The sequence below is a fragment of the Phodopus roborovskii genome, unplaced genomic scaffold, assembly GCF_943737965.1.
Source record: "Phodopus roborovskii unplaced genomic scaffold, PHOROB, whole genome shotgun sequence".
Taxonomy (NCBI): domain Eukaryota; kingdom Metazoa; phylum Chordata; class Mammalia; order Rodentia; family Cricetidae; genus Phodopus; species Phodopus roborovskii.
The window spans coordinates 15,050,419-15,069,925 of NW_026125059.1; the positions used below are offsets into that span (position 1 = coordinate 15,050,419).

The following is a 19,507-nucleotide window of genomic DNA, read 5'->3' on the forward strand; positions in this document are numbered from 1 at the left end:
CTGGGCAAGTGGCCCTGGGGTGTATAAACAAACTGTGCAAGCCAGAAGGATCAAGCTTGTAAGCAGTCTTCCTCCAGGGTCAGTTTTGAGTTCCTCTTTTCCTCATAGGAGTTCCTCCTTACATAGGGACCTAGCCTATATAAGCCAAACAAGCCTTTTCTTCCCCAGGTCGGTTTTGATCATGGTGCTTTTATCACAGGGTAGAAATCTAAGCAGGACACTGGGTAAAAGGTTAAAAGTAACTGAAAGGGGTAGGTCCCTGAATCCTAGTGGAGTGTCACAGGAGTACTGGAGCTGGGGAGGGACCTAGGGTGGGCAGGTGACAGGCAGAGGCTTGAAGACAGTAGGGAAGGTCACACCCATTTAGGGCAAGTCCTGAAGGTTGTGGTCAGGTCACAGATCAAGTCAGAAGGATTGACTCCATATGTCTTGACTGGCGTTCTATACACCTGATTAACACACAGGATGCATCCTTTCATTAGCTGACTTGTTTTCACCTGGAGTTCCAATTCCTTGTGGCTCAACATCCCACTTCTCAAGCCTGAATTCCCTCAGTGAACTGGGTCACCTTCTGGCTTTAACTAGCCCTAGGCTTGTTCAGAGCCCTGAAAGTCTAGTCCCTCCAGAACTCTCTCCATCCTGTAGCCCTTATTTCTCCTAAACACACTATCTTATCACCTGCTTTCTCAGGCGACACAAACTACTAACTGGCACAGTGCCACCATGAGCAAACTCACGCCATTCCGGACAAAGTCCAGACTTTGTAACATGATTCTTGCCTACCCTAGGCTGGCCTCACCCACATCCAGCTGGTCTCACTGCTCCCCTTCCCTTTGCCCAGGCAGGCCTGCCTTTGGAGGCTCAAGAATCTCTCTCCACAGTACCGCCAAAGCAGGCTGGGTACCTTTCTACCATGCACAAAGCACGCTCGCTTCTGGCTGTGTGGCTCTCTAAGGAGCCCAGGGACTTACTTCTCAAGGGCTTTTGCGCAGCAGCGGGCAAGCAGCCAGTGCTCACTACTCTGTGGAAGGAGTAACAGAGGAGGCATCCTGCCAGTCTGTGCAAACAGAAGTTTTCTTTGCCCTTCTGATTTTCCCAAACAATTACTATGCAACCCACCCCACCACCACACTACTCTGGCAACAGGAAATATTTTCAGGTAGTTGTGAATATTAATGATATTTAAATTGCCACAGTGAAAGTGAACTTGTAACATGTCTGGCACATAATTACCGAGTTTGAGGTTTGTACAGCACAAGACTTTAGGCCTTGGGATACATCATATTTTCAACTCTAAATTATCTCTTCCCCCTTTTATTTCTGGCATCAACTGAATGCAGGGTGCTGTGCATGCTGGATAGATGCTCCACCACTAAGCTGTCTTCCCAGCCCAAGACATCATTTTAAAGACTTACCATTTACTGGAGGTGAAATTAAAAAGAAAGAAGAAAAAAGACTAACAATTAGTGATAAAGACATGTCTTTGTCCTCAGGGTAGCTTCTATGTGAGCAATGGTAAATGTCAGAGGTTATTAGAGGAAAAATGAATAGTGAAAAACAATTTGGGAGTAAAGGAGACTGTTGGGAGTAGTCATGGAGGGAAAGGGTTTGAGCAGGCACCTGAATGATAACATGAATTGTGGGTATGTTCTAGTACAGGTACATTTCAGAGAGAAATCCCCGGTGGATTCAAGCCACACAAGGTGAGGGCAGCTGGGACAGTGTCTCAGATCTAGGAAGTCAACTTCCTCAAGCCTGCAGTGTTGCTGTCTGGCACAGTTATGTGTGTATTGGGTATTAAAAACAGTATTAGCTCAGGAGGGAGGGTGTAGCCAGATTGTTCCTTACTTTCTAAGTACCCCCAGGCAGGGTAAGGAGTCCCAGTCCCAGTAAGTGTCTAAGTTAATGGAGTTGTGCTTACACAAAAAGGTGCTTTTACTTTTCAGTACTTACTGGCACACTAGGTGAACATAAGGTAAATCAGGTCATCAGAATAATACCGAGCATCTATAAACTCTCAAGGATTGTGTTCTGTCTATAGGAATTCCTTAGTGACCCAGAGAGCCTCTTTCTTGAGGATCTGCAGAGATTTTACCCAACATGCTTTGAAAGGGTAGCTTAAAAACACCTAATTGGTTGTGATGCAAGTCAGCTGGTAACATTGGAGAGATTCAATTTTCCTTTATCATTTATTATTTCCAGGTGTCAAGGAGAACGGCTGTGGATGAACAGATTTGTAATACATTATAACACAAAAGAATCTTTTATTGTTCTTATGCATTACTGATGTGAAGGCTGCAACTTGATGGAGTTGGTTCCTATCTTTCCATGGATGATTCTAGGGACCAGACTCAGGTCATCAGGCTCTGTGGCATATCCTTACCCATGGAGCTCTCTTCCTAACCTTACAAGCACTGTGGACAAGTTAAGCTAATAAGGTAAGTTATCTTAGCTTCCTGATTCCCATCTTCCCTATCTGTAGGATGTGTAAAATCAGGAATATTAAACTTGAGAAAATGCACATAACTGCTGATCAGTACTGAGTAGCTACTGTTATTAGCACCATTGAGTTACAAAAGGGTTTTTTGTTGTTGTGTGTTTTTCATTGTGGACGAGTACTGTACAGGAACCATCACATGCTTTATATTTAACAGTCCTATACAGATGTTCCTTAACTTATGAAGGGGACAGACATATCCTCCTTAGCAGATCACTAAAGGAACACATCATGAGCCCCAAACACACTTAATACTGAACACCAGAGCACAGCAACAGAGCATTAGGAACACCAGTTGATCCTGTGATTCGTGAAGCTGCAGCCCCTTCTGCTGGCTAGCAGCCAGTATCACAGGGTATACTTTTAGCTTGGAAAAATATCAAAATTCAAAATCCGTTGCAGTTCCCATTGAATGCAAAAGGCTTTCACATCATTATAAAGTTAAAATAACAAAAAGTCCTAAACTGGGCATGAATATGCCTATGCACGTGACTTCAGCACTAGGGAGGCTGAGTCATAAGGATCTCAAGTTCCAGGCCAGTCTGAACAATAACACAGGCCCTGGCTAAAAAAAGAAAAGAGAGAGAGAGAGAGAGAGAGAGAGAGAGAGAGAGAGAGAGAGAGAGAGAGAGAGAGAGAGAGAGAGAGAGAGAGAGAGAGAGAGAGAAACACAAGCCAACCATTTTAAGACTAGGGCTGTTTGTTCAGCGAAGTGTAGATTCCATTCTCCATGGGTTGACTCTAGTTAAACTGGACGTAGCTATCCTTTCCAGCAGCCTGGCCAGCTAGCGATCACATTTATAGGAGGGTCCAGTTTGGGTTCAGGGGAAAACCCATTAGACTTTAGTTGCTGGAATCAGCTCTACCTAGGGAAACTGTCTTTTCGTACAGGATTTGGGAAGTGGGACTTAGGAGTGGCAGGCGAGCTGGAAGTCCGGTGATGGTGGGGGGTATGGGGGGGGGGTCTTACACAGCTCACACCTTGCCGGACTGCCACCTGAACAACTGTCAGAGCCTTAAAGATGATCACTAAATACCAGACAGAGATAGGTAAATTGCTTAATATCGTACGTGTATTTTCCGCCAGGTTTTCCCAAACTGTGCTTGGAACAAAACAAAACAAACAAACCCAAAGTGCCTTGGGTGATACGGTTCAATTTCCAGACGAAGGAAACGAAGCCTAAAGAGGCAACAGTTACTTCTAGTTATCAAGAGATACATCAAAAGTGAAGGTATGGAAGGCTGAGGCAGGGGATCAACCGGAGTTTCAGGCTAGCCTAACCTATACCGATGAGATTCTGTAGTTTAAAAAAAAGCCTAAAACATTTCAATTCCGGGCTATCATTCACCGCCTGCGCCTCGTTCAATTAAAATACCTTCCTGGCTTCTCTGCGGACTCAAAGAGACTACCCATGGTAAGGGTTGCGGACCGAGTGCAAGCGCCCTCAATTTTATCATCTAGGAAACGCGGCCGAGCGTCCCCGATGGCCTCGGCTGGGGCAAACACTCCCGCAGCAGCCCGCCGGATCCCATGGCCTTGATGTGACTTCAAGTGAAGAAGGAACCAGGAGGCGGCTCGTCAGCTGCAAAGCAAGCAGCCTATTCACTCACGTGATAGAGAAGAGGAAGTCGGCACGCCCAAAAGCCTGCCGGGAGCGAACCCAAGCCAGGGGGCGGAGGGAGCGAAAAGAATAACAGGAAATGACTTAAGACGCACGTGCTTCGGAGAGGGGTTGGAGCAGAGCCTTCGAGAGGCGGGGCCGCTGCCGTACGCCTGCGCAGTTGCCTCTGGCCGCGCTGCCGAGTCACTGGGGTGGGAGGGGCGAGAGCAGTGGGCGGGGCGCGAGCCGACGTGGCGCAGGCGCGGTGCGACTCCGAAGGCGCGGGCTGCCTTATCTGCGGGGTTTGGATCCGGGTCAGTCAGGCGCGGCGGTCGCGGAGAGACGCTTCGAACCGACGGGGCCGGATCCCCGGGAGCGCCCCAGCTGTGAGGAGGTGAGTGTCCTGACGTGCCCCAGAGGGCCCGGGCGTCTCGTCCGCCAGGCCTTTCCCTTCTCGGGAGGCGGAGTCGCAACCTCCAGTTCGGTCGCCGCGTCTCCCTGCGCCGACTGCCTGGCCGGGCCTGGCCCTCGTCCGCCGCGGCCTGGAGTGCAGAGCTGCGCGGCCTTGGCTTCCCGGCTTCCCGCGTCCCCGCGGTACCCGGGTCGCGCCGGCCGCAGCTTCCCCTTTCGTCCTTCTTGCCGCCCTTTGCCCCTTCCCGCCTTTTCCCGCCCTGCGAGCCGCATTCCTCTCCGCTTGTCAACTGTGCCTCCTCTCGCGTCCTCTGCGCCGCAGCTCCACTCGAGCCTCCTCTCCGGGTCCGTAGTTGGCTGGGGCGAGCGGTGTCAAAGCCGCGACTGCTCCCGGCTCGGGTCGTCCCCGGTTACTGACCTTTCCCCGCCGACCCTGTTTAACCGCGCAGGCCCAAGTTCGCTAAGAAGGGACGAACTTGTTGCTTTTTGCCTGTAGTCCTGCGATTTGAGGGTTTGAGTGTTTGTGCGCAGAGAGCTGTGGATGTGTTTTTGCCCTGGGGGCAGATTGATTCTATCGGGGTCGTTCTCCTAGAGGGTTGCTGGATAGGGCTGTCTACTCGGAGGGAGATCTATGCTTCCTAGAGGTCTCTTACTGATTTCAGGTTCTTGAAAACAGGAATTCAACTTGAAACTTGAGGGCTTTAGTTAAAGCTTCAAAAGAGTGAACGAGGTAGTATATACACTATTTATGGATAGAGAAGCTGACGTGTGATTTGACTTAAAACCATACAAATTTCTTATAGGCCTTTTGCAAGTCTGAGCTCTTTGCGTGATTCCTGGAGAAGTCAGTGCAGTGAAGGGGTAAGATGTCTCCCACAAATGTAATGTTGCTGAAGATAGGCAAATCAGTCACCTGTCATAGAGCTGTTGAGCTGATTTGTGAATGGAAAGCTAGGGACTTTTATAATTACAAGCATGTCCTGCTGTCCCGAGGTTAAGCCTAAGACTACTCACTTTTGCACTGCGCTAAAGTATCTGAGGAAGATGAGCAGTCAGGAAATCTGAAAACAGTTTAGGCAATACTTTACCCTCGAAGTTTTGGTCTGTGGCCAGATTTTTATTTTGGGCTGGTTTGGTTTTTAATATGTTATTGTCTCAACAAAAATGAAAATTTCGTCGGGCGGTGGTGACCCACGCCTTTAATCCCAGCACTCAGGAGTCAGGCACGAGGGTCTCTGAGTTCGAGGCCAGCCTGGTTTACTGAGCAAGTTTCAAGACAGCCTCCAAAGCTACAGAAAAACCCTGCCTCAAACAAACAAACAAACAAACTAAAAATCTAAGTTTGTTTTAACAACTAGGGTGGTCATCTGCTGTACTATTATGTCAGTGCTGTGTAATTAGAAGTTTCGAGGCTCAGCTGCAAAGCTTCTTTAGCCAAGTGTAAGATCCTGGAGGGCAGGAGGGAGACACCATCCCAACAGAAACAGAGTTCCTAGGACCCCTATATTCAGTTCATCCTCTGTTGTGGCATCCAGCTTAGTGTTGAGAATTCTGGAAGGACTTGTTAAAGGAATGGATTTCTGCCTGAGGTGTTCACCAGTGTACATGTAGCTTGATGTGTGTTTAAAATATTGACTGCCACAGAAGTCAGGTTGAGAGAACTACAAAATACCACATCATTAATTTTTTTACATGTGTTATGTGTGTGAGAATGTTGTATATATGAAGGGCTGAGAGCAACTTGGGGAGTTGTTTTCTTAAGTTACTCAGGTTCTAGGAAACAAACCCAGGTAGGTGGTCAGGCTTACCAGCATGTGCCCTTACTGTTTGAGCCATCTCATCAGTTCCTATAAATCTACTCTTTAAGCCACCCTTCCCACCAGTTCCTATAAATCTACCTTTGAGCCATTTCATCAGTCTCTATAAGTCCAGCTTTAATGGAGCTGTGGTAGCCCCCCCCCAAAAAAAAAAAGAAGAAAAGAGCATGATAGCATACACCCTAGTCCCAGCAGTTGAGAGGCAGAGGTGGGTGTTGGTGGATCTCTGAGTTCCAGGAAAGCTAGGGCTGTTACAGAGAATCCCTGTCTCAAAAAACTAAAACACAAAACAACAAAGCAATACCACTTTCTTGCCTTGACTTTATTAATCCCAGCACTTGGGAAGTAGAGGCAGGCAGATGTCTGAAGTTGAGGCCAGCATAATATACAGAGCGAGTTCCAGGATAGCCAAAGCTACACGGAAAACCCTGTCTTGAAAAAACCAAAACCAAACACTACAACAACAGAAACTTGTTTATAGCCCATGATAAACCTGTGTAGTTGTGTGGAGCTTCAGATGTACAGAACTCAGCCCTCTGCCTCTGTGTTTGGAGGAATCCTACTCCAGTGAAGCTTGCAGTCAGGTGAATGAGGTTTCCTCCTGTTATGACCTGGTTAAGTAAGCAAAAATAGGTATGGAGAGAATTTATGTTCACTTCTGATGTTTTGAAGTGAAAATGAAAACTAAGTTCTTTGAGGTTGAACATACACATAAATGTCAAACATTGTGACATCTTGACCTTTGGAATATTAGAGGTCTCACAATAACAAAGACACTTCTGAGAAATGAGCTGACCTAGAGTCAGAGTACCCAAGGATCCATAGAGAGGCACTGCTCTCTCAGAGTGCCTGGGTGGGGGTGGGGTGGGGGAGGGGGGGTTAGGGGTAGGGGGTACCAGGTTAGAAATAAAGGTAAAGTATATCTTTGGCTTAAAAAAAAAAATTATCTGTTTTTTAGTCTTTTTTTCTTCCCTTTCTCTGTTTGGATACTGGTGTATTTATTTGTTTAAGATTTAGTACTTTGGTAATTTGAAGATTAGTTTTGAGAATTTATCAAGACTTGTGTTTCTTGTTGCTGTAGTTGATGATCCTTTATCTCTTTCCTTTGTTTAAGTGGAAAATCAGAGGAGCAGAATTGAGAATTTCAAGTAGTCAAACTAGTTGGTTAAGAAGAGAACACAGAGTCTTAGCTGCAAAACAGTATTCTTTGTATCCCCCCCCCCCCACACACACACTTGTAATCAGAGAGAAGCTCTGCTTTCTTCTTCACCTGTTTTTTGAGTACAGATTTCATTTCTTGTTTAATGACTGGCACTCAAAGGTAACAAACCAAATAAAGTTATCAGTCAGAGGAGTAGAGTATAAAACAACCAGTAATGACTGAAGTTTTTATTCCTGCTCTCCTGTTAAACAGTAGCATCTTGTTGTTCATGTATATTGATAATATTGATTAAAATTGCTTTGTACAAATACTATGGTGTGTCATAGTCAGAATTACAATTGTTAGGGTCAGACTAAGCAAATACTTTCTTCTGTCTCTGAAACATAGTTTTTAAATTTTGTTTCCAAAACTGTAAGAAGATGTTGGCATCAGCTATTTAGGTGGTTTGAATTCTGAAGTAATTCTTACATATTTCTATATTATTTCATTTGTTTTCTTAAGAAATAATCCCTATAGTCTGGTTATGTTAACTGCAGCTTAGAAATAAAAAGATGCTTTCCTCTTAACAGTGATTGTTATATTCTTAATTCTACCAATTTTCACTTATTTCCTTTTTAGGATTAACAGGAACATCCATAGTAGTGCAGAAACTATCACAATGAAATCTGAAGCCAAGGATGGAGAGGAGGAGAGCCTGCAAACTGCCTTCAAGAAATTAAGAGTGGACGCATCAGGGTAATTGAATATGTAATATGTGATTTGGGATTAGTTTATTTACTGTATTTAAATAGTCCTTTTGGGTAAAATGTTCCTCTTCTGACTTTGTTAATCCTAGGGTAAGTAAATGGTAATACATGACATATCCTTTGTAAATACTTGATTGATTTTGAAAAAGTTTTTACTTTTAAGGTTGTTTTGGTATTTCTTAGGCAGTTTCTCTTCCCTAATTTAACCAAACCTTAAGTCAAGTAGTATCCCAGTATCCCACCAGGGACTTCTCATATGCCTCAAGGGAATCACAGTTTTGCTTTCTGTTTTTTTTTTTTTTTTTTTTTTTTTTTAAACTGAGAGTGAAGTGGCCCAATAAAGGTCTATGATGATATTCTTGATTTCCTAGTCTGTGATTGCTGAGTCTCTCTGGAAACCTGTATTCGGTAGGGGATCAAGGGTCTTAGAGCCTTCCACCAATCTAATTGGAGCACCTGCAGGCCAGCTGCTAAGTATTAGTATTTCACTCTTTACCAGATTTGTATGCAGATCTCTTGTAGTAGTTCTTCTGGCCCGGAGCCCAGTAACATTTCAAGTGCTGCTGATTTTTTTTTTTTTTTTTTTTTTTTTTTTTTTTTTTTAAATGGTCCCATTACTACATTTGAGCACTGTAGTAATAGTCTAGTCACCAGCTCACTCTTGCCCTCGGTACTGAGGAAGTACTTGGAGCACATCTAACCTTCTGTACTATCTCAGGAGATAGACAACTGCTGTTTGAGACAAGGTTACTATGTATCCCAGCCTGGCCTTCAATTCATTATCCTCCTTTCTCAGTCTCCTGAGTGCTGGAATTATGTCCATGTGTCATTATATCCATCTTTTTGTTGTTACATTATCTTCTTTTTGTTTTTGATGTGGGTGCTCTGTCCTGGGAGTAGAACTCGGGGCCTTGCTTCCTGGTGTGTGCTATGCAACTGAGCTATATATCCTTTAGCCCTTGGTAAGCCTTTTTGAGAAAAGGAAATAAAGTGGGAAAGCATAATACTAGGTTGTGGTTTTAGTATATCCTTTGTGTTTTTTGGGTGTGACTTTTTTAAAATTATAAACTGGAAATACCCATATAATACATATAATCCTCTAGTGTATAAACTTTTTATAAGTAGCTCTTCATATGTAGACATTTCCCTGATGGTGTTGTGGCATACAGCTTTAATCCCACTATTCAGGAGGCAGGCAGATCATTGTGTATTGAGGCCAGCCTGGTCTACAAGGGGAGTTCTAAGACAACTAGAAGTACATAAGATCCTATTTCAGGAAGCAAAAAGGAAACTGGAATGTAAAATTAAGCTAAAAATAAAAGTAAGCTATTGATGGCAGTAAAAGTTACTTAGACCATTATAAAATATCTTGGAAAATATCCATGCAATTTTTATGGTTGTAAATTACCTATCTGGGGGTTGGAGACAGGGCTCAGTGGTGAAAAGCACATACTGCTCTTGCAGAGGACCACAGTTCAACTCCTAGCACCCATGTCATTCATAACTGTAATTGCAGCTACAAGAAGATCTATGCCTCTGGTCTCTGCAGACAGCTGCATTCAGAAGCACATATTCTGTTCCCATTTGCAAACATGCCTTTTCACAGATACAAATAATAAATAATAAATACAGCTTTTACTAATGTATTTCTAGCATATGATACAACAAAATTATAAAGAGAAAGAACAGAATATTTGAGAAAACCAAGAGTAGAAGGGGTGAGTCATTAGCATGACTAAGCAAAACAAGACTGTAGAGTGTGTAGCATATGTTTCTGATTGTTTCTTGCTATTGTCATACACCCTGCTGAAGGGACTGCTGAGGACTGACTCATGAAGCCTTGCCAGGAATTTAGCATGATCCTGTTCAACAGGTTTGATTTTCAGTGGCATTCATCTCATCAGGACCAATGTCTTTGTATTTGTTACAAAACAATAAACCCTTTAATAGGACTATAAATTAATTATAGAAAAATTAATAAAAGGGTAAGAAATAAGAATCACAATTTTCTTTAGATCATATATATATATATATATATATATATATTGTTTATTGTTTTTCCTCTGAGACATGGACAAGATCTGACAGTTTAGCCCAGGCTGATTTCAGCCTCATGGATGCTGCATTGCAGGCATAGTGTTTTTAGTCCACTATGTACATGTGCACTTACCATAATGTCTCTTAAGATCATCCAGACATGCTGTGTGTTATTAAAAGTACTTTTAGGGATGAGGTTAGGACAGGGTCTTACTAGATAGCCCAGGCTGATTTTCACTTTCCTATGTGTATAGCCTAGGCTAGACTTTAACTTCTGCAGTTCTCCTGCCTCAAGAATTGTAATCAAGTACTACCATGCTCAGCGCAGTCTCTCTGTGGAGACAACATTGTGGAATGTTTTTCCATGGGTTATTCCATCTGTTTTTGTTTGTTTTTTAAGACAAAATATTTCAGTAGCCTGGAGGTTGCCTAGTAGGCTTGGCTGACTGGTTGATGAGCCTGCGGATCTTATCTTCCCCTACCTAGCCCTGTGAATACAAGCACACACCACCACACCTGGTTTTTTATGTTGATTCTGGGGATCAAATTGAAGTTCTTGTGCTCTGTGTATTTTAGAAAGATTTATATGAAAATGGTGGTGTTGATAGTCTGGGTATAGATGGTTCTCTCTCTGTCTCTTTTTAATGTTCTTCACTGGGAACCCATCGTACTTTGTATACTATTAAAGTAAAGATTTAACTCTGAGCAAGTAGTAATTCAGGCTTACTAGTTGCAAAAATAGGAAAAATTTTCTAAAAGTTGCAAAATACTTCAAAGTGGGATTGTTTACTAGTTTACTGTTAATAGAGATAAGCTCCTGATCTTAGTTCCTATGGCTTTGGCCTCTTAGGTAAAAGAAGCGGTCAGTTGTTGAATTATAAGACTTGATCTGCCCCAGATAAACAGCCCACTGCTGCTTACACATAGAGATCATTCTCTTGCATATGATTTTGCATGAGCTTTTAGGGATCTTGGAAGAAAATTTACATTAAAAACTGAACACTTTTGAGAAGTGTAAACTAGAGGAAAAAAATCAAAGTTGGTGTTAGCTTTAGTGAGGGTAGAAAGTTATCCTCAAGATAATTTTCTGTTATGATAAACTTTGTTCTCATCCTTAGGTCCATTGTGTCTCTGTCTGTTGGAGAAGGCACAAGTGTCAGAACATCAGTAAGAACAGCAGCAGATGACACCAAACCTAAAACCACGTGTGCATCTAAAGACAGTTGGCATGGGTAAGCGTGCCTCCCTGCTAAATTACAATAATTTGTTTGGGGCATGGTACCTGTCAGAGACTGTATATAGAAATCAAAGGAGCTGGGTTCCCCCCCCCCCCCCCATGTGTTTTAGGGATCAAACTAAGGTTGTCAGGCTTGGTTTAAGCATCTTTATTCTAAGCCATCTCTTCTCTTCATGGAGAATGTGGATTTTGTTTTGGGTTTTTTTTTTTTTTTTTTGAAATTAAGATTTCTCCTCTGTGTTTGTTTGGGCTTGTTTGTATGTGCATATGCCTGTGCAGGCTAGAGACAGTGTTGGAATCCCAGGAACTGGAGGTAGAAGACTGGTATCAGCCATTGATGTGGGTTCTCTGTGAGCAGCAAACACCCTTCTTAACCACTGAGCCATCTCATATCCCAGTTATCTTTCTGTTGCTTTGAAGAGACACCATGGCCCAAGGCACCTCACAAAAGAGTTTATTTGGGACTCACTATTTGAGAAGGTTGGAGTCTAGGCCCATCATATCAGGGAGTAAGCTTGGCAGGCATACAAGAATGCTGCTGGATCAGTGTCTGAGAACTCATGTCTTGAGACATAATCATGACACATCTGTGAGAAAGCTAAACATCCTAATCCTTCCCAAACAGTTTCACCAGCTGAGGGTATTCAAACATGTGAGGCTATTGAGGCCATTGTCATGGAAATCACTACACTGAATAATTACAATAATTCACAGCATGATGGGTTTTCTTTCCCAAATGTCTAGGAAGAGAGTATGCTATGATCCAACCCTAGACCCAGTGATTCTTCTTAGACACTCCCACTATTTGGCCATTAACTCACTGTGTACCTCAGAATGACCTCCAGTAACTTCCCAATTGCTGGGATTACAGGCCTGAGCCACCATGCCTGGCTTCACAGTTTAATGAGTTTACTGAGACTTCCTGTGTGTTCAGGTTTTATGTGTCAGCTGGTGCATGCCAGACAAGCACACTTAGCAACTAAGCTATCTCCCCAGCCTTATTATTATGTAGTATTATAGTGACTTTTGTCCTAAGGTCTGCTTTGTTTTTGGAGTTAGTGTTAGTAGTCCTGTTTTCTTCCAGTGTATTTCTTATTTCTTTCCTGGCCTTTTAATCACTATGAAGTTGTTGGTATCTCTCATGAATAAATAGCATGTGGCTAATTTGGCTATTTCTGTCTTGTTCTTTATAATCAGGGCTTTTTTTTTTTTTTTTTTTTTTTTTCTGAGTTTAGTGCATTTGTTCTGATAATTGGTGTTTGATTTCTTTTTTTTCTGAGATAGGGTTACTCTGTGTAGTTTTGAAACTAGTCCTGAAACTTAAAATCACCTCCCTCTGCCTCTCCAATGCTGGGATTAAAGGCGACCACTACTGCTTGGTGTATTTGTATGTCTGCCATTTTAATTTATTTTATATTTTTTAAAAATTATTTTATTTTTGAGATGTGAAATCTCACTGTGAGCCCAGGCTAGTCTAATATTCACTGTGTCGCTGAATTCCTGGCAGAGTCCCCCTTCCTTTGCCTGTTAGGGACCATGCCCAGAGGTGTTAGGTCTTTTCTGTTTCACCTTCTTTCCCTTCCTCTCCGACTTTTAAAAATGATTTGAAAAATTTGTCTTTTTTTTTAACCCCCCACTCATTTAGAAGGTTTTCATGTTTTGAAATGTTATGATCAAACTTCTGATTAAAAGGCCATAGTTAATATTATAAATCATGTTGGTATTCAATTATCTGTCTTCCATGATGTGGTTATTCAATGTCAGTCCTATTCTACTTTAAATTTCACAGGTTAGTGTTAATTTGTCTATATTTGAATTTTTATAGTTTCTTTGCTCGCAGTTTTTGTGCTGTAGACCCTGCCACATATGACCTCATTTTCTTGGTGAAAGTCTGTTGGTAAATAAGGCTCTGTCTGGATAGACTACATTTGAATGATTCCCCCTGGGCTACCTTAATGGCTAAGTGGTGGGGTGTTTACATAGAGTATGAGAAGCCTGTCCATCCCCAGCACTGCAAATAAGTAGTGGTTACCTCTGGAATTATATAACATTGTGTTCTGATAGTAAATACGTTGCCTTCCTTCCCAATGTGGCCACATTGACTAAATCTCATTTTCTGCTTTTTACAATCAATTGCCTATTTTAATTGGCTTCTTAAGGACAGAACCTGGCCTCTTGGCCACAGGTTGTAATTCCCCAAGTTTGGTAACATATATATTATATTTTGCTTTATCTGAGCATACCTTTATTTCATCCTTGTTTTGAGGATCGATGGCTGAACCTGAAATCAGTTTCTTTGTTGGTAGTTGTTTTAGCACTTGCAGGGCTTGTTGTCTTCTGTGCTGCTGTTGAAAGACCTCCATGTGCCTTCAGTGTAAGGGTTTTGCTCTTAACATTTTAGCCATGATCTTCTAAGTCATGTCTTCTTCCATTGTCAGTTTCTTCTGTGGCACTGAGGGTTCCATCTAGGGCACTCCACTGCTAGGTGGGGCACTCTACGGCTAAGCCATGTTGCCAGATCTTCTTTGTGCTCTCTTTATAGTCTTAAAACAGACTCTAGGTTTAGTCCTCTTCTGTTAGACTGATAACCTTTACGTGACATTTTTCCTTTTCTTTAGTGGTTTTAGGCCTTGGGTTAGCAGACCTTATATAGAGTGACATGGTAAATAAGCCCAACTGTAATTCTAGCAGTTGAGAGACTGAGGAAGAACTTCCACATTGAGACCTACCTTGATCTACAGTGAGGCACTGTCCTTCCCCCCCCCCCCCCAAAAAAAAAAAAAAAAAAAAGAAAACAGAGGGTAAGAGGGTCAGGGAGGAAGGGGCAGACAGACAGACCCAATAAATATTTTAGGATTTGGAGGCCAAGAGGCTAACGCTCAGGATATTGAGTAGGAGTTTACAGGCAGAGAAAGATGCTCACTGTGCTGTTGTAATCATCCTGGTTGGCTCTTATCCAGTTACAGAGGAACTTTCAGGATGATGTGGTCAGCCTGGTGGGGTTCTGCTGGAGTGGGTGGTGAAGGGCAGCTCCAGAGTCCATTTATTCTGTTTGAAATACACACATCTCCTAGTGTGTTGTATCCTTCAGATTTGGTGGTGCTGTTGGATTTTTAAAAATGTTATTATTTGTGTGTATATACATGCAGATGTGGGCATGTACCACAGCACACATGTGGAAGCCACAGGACAATTCTGGGGAGTTAGTTCTGTGTCCACATGGATTCTAGGAATACAAGCTGTTTGTTACAGGCTTGTGAAACAATCATTTTTACCCACTGAATCATCTCCCCTGTCCTGGTTGGATTCTTAAACTACAATATTACCTCTCAATGCCCAGCATGTCCCAACTTGTAGATGGTAGCTTGGTGGGCTCCAGAAGGTGGGAGACAAGAAGAGCACGGGAGAAGAGGAGGGAAGGGTCACCCCAGCCTCATCCACGGCTCAGTTGTAGCCCCCTGGAGAGCAGTGTCCACATGCTGTCCAAAAACTAGTGGGGCAAAACCCATGCTGAGCTTTTATAAGGGGCTCTTGGCTTAATCCCAGCACCCACCCCTAACAGGAATCAAGTAAAGGGACAGATTTAAATTGCCCTACAGGTTGCAGTTTGCTGACCCTTGTCATAAATAGATATGTCGTCCTGTTCATAACTCTCAGAGCAGTATTTTATTTAGCTTGCTTCATTTAATTCCAACTGCAGTTTTATTTTCCTTTCTCTTCCTATTTTTTTGATACAGGGTCTCACTGTAACTCAGGCTGGCCTTGAGTTTACAATCCACTTCCTAGGGGCTGGGGTTACAGGTGTGTGCTTCCTGCCTAGTTGATATCTCTACCCCCTTCATCACTGTCAATCCTCCTTTCTCTCCCTATTCCCACCCTCCACCAAACTCCCCCGGAGACAGGGTCTGTTTATGTATTCCTAGCTGTTCTATAATTCACTATTCAGACTACATTGACCCCAAACTCAAGAGTGCTAGAGTGCCTCCTGCCTGCCTCCCTCCCTCCCTGAGTGCTGGGATTAAATGTGTACAGCCACATCTGGTTTGATTTGTATTTTTCAAAGTTCTGTATCAGGGCCATGAAGATGACTTAGTGGGTAAAGGTGCTTCAGCACTGCCAAGCCTGAAACGCTGAGTTCAGTCTGGGACCCACATGGTGGAAGGAGAGAACCAACTCCCAAAGCTGTTCATATGTGTACCCTGGTGTGAACTGCTACCTCCTCCCCTAAGTACATAAAAGGGTTTTTTTTTTTTTTTTTTTTTTTTTTTTCTTCTCCTTTTAAACTCCCGTTTATAAATCCTGCTGGGGTTTTTCTAATTTTACTTGGCAGTTTTAAGTTTGTAAGTAGCTATATAGTATATCTCAGCTTCTGGAAATCTCAGGGACACCTAATCCTAGGGAGGTGGGGGGGTAGGGAGGGAAGAAGGGGAGTTTGTGCTTGTGTGCATACCTGGTTTTTATGAGGTAAGATCTCTGAATCTGGAGCTCCCCTGCTTGGCTGGACTGGCTGGACACCTAGGCCCAGGGATCTTCCTGACTTCCCAGCACTGGAATTACAGGTGCATGTTACTGCACCCAGCTTATTCACATGGGTGCTAGCATGGCAAGTACTTTAATGACTGAGCCAGCTCCCTGATTTTATGTTACTTTGGTTGTTTGCTCTTGTTGGCTGTTGCCAGTGATAGAAGTGACTTGTAACGTTGATGCCCTGTTTGATAGTACTGGCATAGTGGCTTTGGTATTGGAACCACATTCGGGCCGAGGGGACTGCAACCGTTTTTATCTGCTTCCCCTACACACGAGCCAGGAATGGAATAGAAGACAGTCCGGTCTGGCCTGGGTGGTTGTGTTATCTCACTTGTTTCTGTCGATTGCTAATATTAGGGAGGGATGCTGAACTTTTTGAGACACAAAGACTTAAAGCAGCTTGAAAGTAGAGGTGTAGGTGACTTTACACCCAGAGGTCCGTTCCAACTGTCACGTGGCCTCTCAGGAGGGCTCTGTATCTCCACATCTTTTTGTTGTTTTTCTCTTTTAGGTCTACAAGGAAGTCTTCACGAGGAGCAGTGAGAACCCAGCGTCGTCGACGCTCCAAGTCTCCTGTCCTTCATCCTCCCAAGTTCATACATTGCAGCACCACAGCATCTCCTCCCAGCAGCCAGCTCAAGCACAGAAGCCAGACTGAGCCATCCGATGGCAGCAGTGGGCTGGGGATTTCAAGCCCCAAAGAGTTCCACGCGGGAGAGACTACTTCTCTTGATGTTAATCACACAGGGGCAGGCATTGAGCCTCTGAGAAGTTCAGTTCCGAGGCTCCCGTCAGAGAGTAAGACGGAAGAGCCCCCTGATGCTACCCAAGTCTCCCAAGAAAGTCTTACAGCCAGTGATCTCTCTGACTTTCGATCTGTTTCCAAGCTAAGCCAGGGCAAGCCATGTGCGTGTGTAGGCAAGGAGTGCCAGTGCAAGAGATGGCATGATATGGAAGTATATTCCTTTTCAGGTCTGCAGAATGTCCCTCCTTTGGCCCCAGAACGAAGGTCACTTGAGGACTACTCCCCGTCACTGCATACCAGAACTCTGTCTGGCTCCCCGCGATCCTGTTCCGAGCAAGCTCGTGTCTATGTGGATGATGTGACCATTGAGGACCTATCAGGCTACATGGAGTATTACTTGTATATTCCTAAGAAAATGTCCCACATGGCAGAGATGATGTACACCTGATAAGGAGAAGTGGATCCATGTGCTTTAAAACCAATGCAAGGTTGACAGAGGGTTAGTTAACGGCAGACCTGGTGGCCACTCTGGGAGAAGACATCTCTTTCTGCTCACTGTGCTTGCAATAAAAACTTCTCTTGGCATCTCAGTTACTCTTCATTCTGTCAGTTTACTGAGTTCTTACGTACCCATTAAGGCGAGCAGGTCAATGAAAATCTAAAAACGTTCTGAGGGCTGAAGAAACCATAATGACTGGAGACTGGCAGCAGTGGGGTGTGTGAAAGTCTTGTAAGACAGCATATTTCAGACCTGCTTAGGATGTGGCAGCCAAGAAACTCCAATGTGCTTTTGTAACTGAACTGAACACTGTCATGTTGTAGATGCCAGCCCACCAGTAGTAGAGCATTTAAGACTCATTTAAACTGTCTTTGGTTTAACACGGGTTTGTGTCATTAAAGGTTTCTTATGTTGAGTCAGAGATCTAAGGTTCAGATCCAGTTTGAATAAACCAAGTGGCCTGTCCCATATTGTTTGAGGGAGTCATTAACCTTACTATCACTAAATAAACCCCTGCTGGTGCTGTTATCTGAAGGTATGGTGTGGTTTCTCGAGCTGTTGAGTGCTGCTGCTAAGCATTTGAGGCATGTGTGTTGTCTCCCTTGCTGGTGTTTATGTGATGTTTCTTGTGATCAGTTGCAAGTAAGTCTTGTGCCTCTCATGTTCTACATATTTGTCGTCTCCTCCCTAAAATCTCTGAAGAGGATTTCATACCTATCCTAACACACTCTGGTAGATGAATCATTGTAAAATCTCCTCCAAAGATTAAAGGGTCTGAGCTCACATACTCAGAAGGTGAAGCTTTATCTTTTCCAGGGGACTTGATTCTTTTTTTTTCCTTCCCCAAGACAGGGTTTTTATATGTAGCTCTGGCTGTCCTGGTACTTCGTCTGTAGATCAGGCTGGCTTCTAACTCTGCCTGCTACCCCTTTCTCCTAAACGCTAGGATCAAAGTATGGCCTGGTTTCACATGTTATGTGTGTCTTGTATGTAGCTTTATTTTAGTTCACATTATGCATATCTGCCAATTTTGAAAATGTCCAGTCATGGGAAGATAATAGGAAATTTGTTTCATTTGGACCTCATTGGCCCTTAGAGTTGACTCAGGGTAATGGATCTGTACTTCACAAATGAGACATTTGCATTAGTAGGAAACATACTAGTAAAGTTTAGAACCTAAACGTTGAAAGATGACTGCTAGCTTAGTATACATCTAGTAAGGAGAAAGCTATCAGTAGAACAAGGAACAAAATGCCACCGTGGCACTAAACATTGTAGGTCATAGAAAATGTGCTGTTTTGTACTTATTTTTTGTGAGACAGGGTTTCTCTGTAGCTTTAGAGCCTGTCCTAGAACTTGTTCTGTAGACTAGGCTGGCCTCGAGCTCACAGAGCTCTGCCTGCCTCTGCCTCTGCCTCCTGAATGCTGGGATTAAAGGTGTAGGAAACCACTGCATAGCTGTTTTTTGTACATCTTAAGACAGCTTTTCTAGGACAGAATAGTTTGCTTCACATATCTCTATAATGTTGGAATTCAAGGACATTTGCTGCATGTATTCTGCAGCACAAATGAGGTGGTCACCAGTAACTTGTGCACCTCTATGAGTGAACTAACTTCAGATTCCTCAAAAGGTCCAGACGCCAGGGCTTCCCAGACTGCAGAGAGCCACTTACACAGGATGTGTAAGGCTTCCATTCCAACAACTAGCGTTTTGTCTTACTGTGGGGAAAGTATTTGTAGTTATTAACAAGCTACTTAAAACGAATTCAGGTACATTTCTAAGCCTTTTTTGTATTTTGTTTTATACAATACAGTCCCTCTGACCTAGTAACTTCTTGAAGGGGTCAGATGTGTGGGAATAAGCCATAAGTTACTTGTATTCCACTCAAATCTACCTCAAAACAGTCTTATTAGGGTGTTGTATCACTTGTAATTACAACTTGGGAGGAGTCAGAGTTCAGAGCCAGCCTGGGCTACAAGCTAAGACCTTGTCTCAAAACAGCAAACATGAATCCCGAGGTTAAGAATTATCCTGCTCACATCCAGTTGAGCAAATTTCAACTTAAATGTCCTTTCATGAGAGCAGTTGACCCTTGTGGATGTGATTTATCGCACTTGATCCTTGCCAAAGGGTTTAGGGGTCCTGTGAGTGTTATTAACCAAACTAGCAGTGTCCCAAGAAAAATGGATTTTGTGGTTACCAAACTAATTTGGTGTGTCCTAAGAAA

At 43.3% G+C, this 19,507-nt stretch overlaps 1 protein-coding gene across 1 annotated transcript; it reads left to right on the plus strand.

Annotated features, from left to right (window-relative positions):
* The first annotated feature begins 4,333 nt into the window (after positions 1–4,333).
* On the plus strand, positions 4,334–17,807 carry Oser1 (oxidative stress responsive serine rich 1). The gene is made up of 4 exons (XM_051186884.1): positions 4,334–4,492; positions 8,107–8,223; positions 11,390–11,503; positions 16,547–17,807. Exons 2-4 carry the CDS (start codon positions 8,147–8,149, stop codon positions 17,226–17,228), a joined length of 873 nt encoding a protein of 290 aa, XP_051042841.1. The 5' UTR covers positions 4,334–4,492; positions 8,107–8,146; the 3' UTR covers positions 17,229–17,807.
* Positions 17,808–19,507: the final 1,700 nt, after the last annotated feature.

Bases quoted from the DNA above. Each gene is read 5' to 3' on its own strand.
- Oser1 (XM_051186884.1), top strand. From the start codon at position 8,147: ATGAAATCTGAAGCCAAGGATGGAGAGGAGGAGAGCCTGCAAACTGCC. The intron at 8,224-11,389 runs GTAATTGAATAT...TCTCATCCTTAG, and splicing joins TTAAGAGTGGACGCATCAGG to GTCCATTGTGTCTCTGTCTG. The intron at 11,504-16,546 runs GTAAGCGTGCCT...TTTCTCTTTTAG, and splicing joins TCTAAAGACAGTTGGCATGG to GTCTACAAGGAAGTCTTCAC.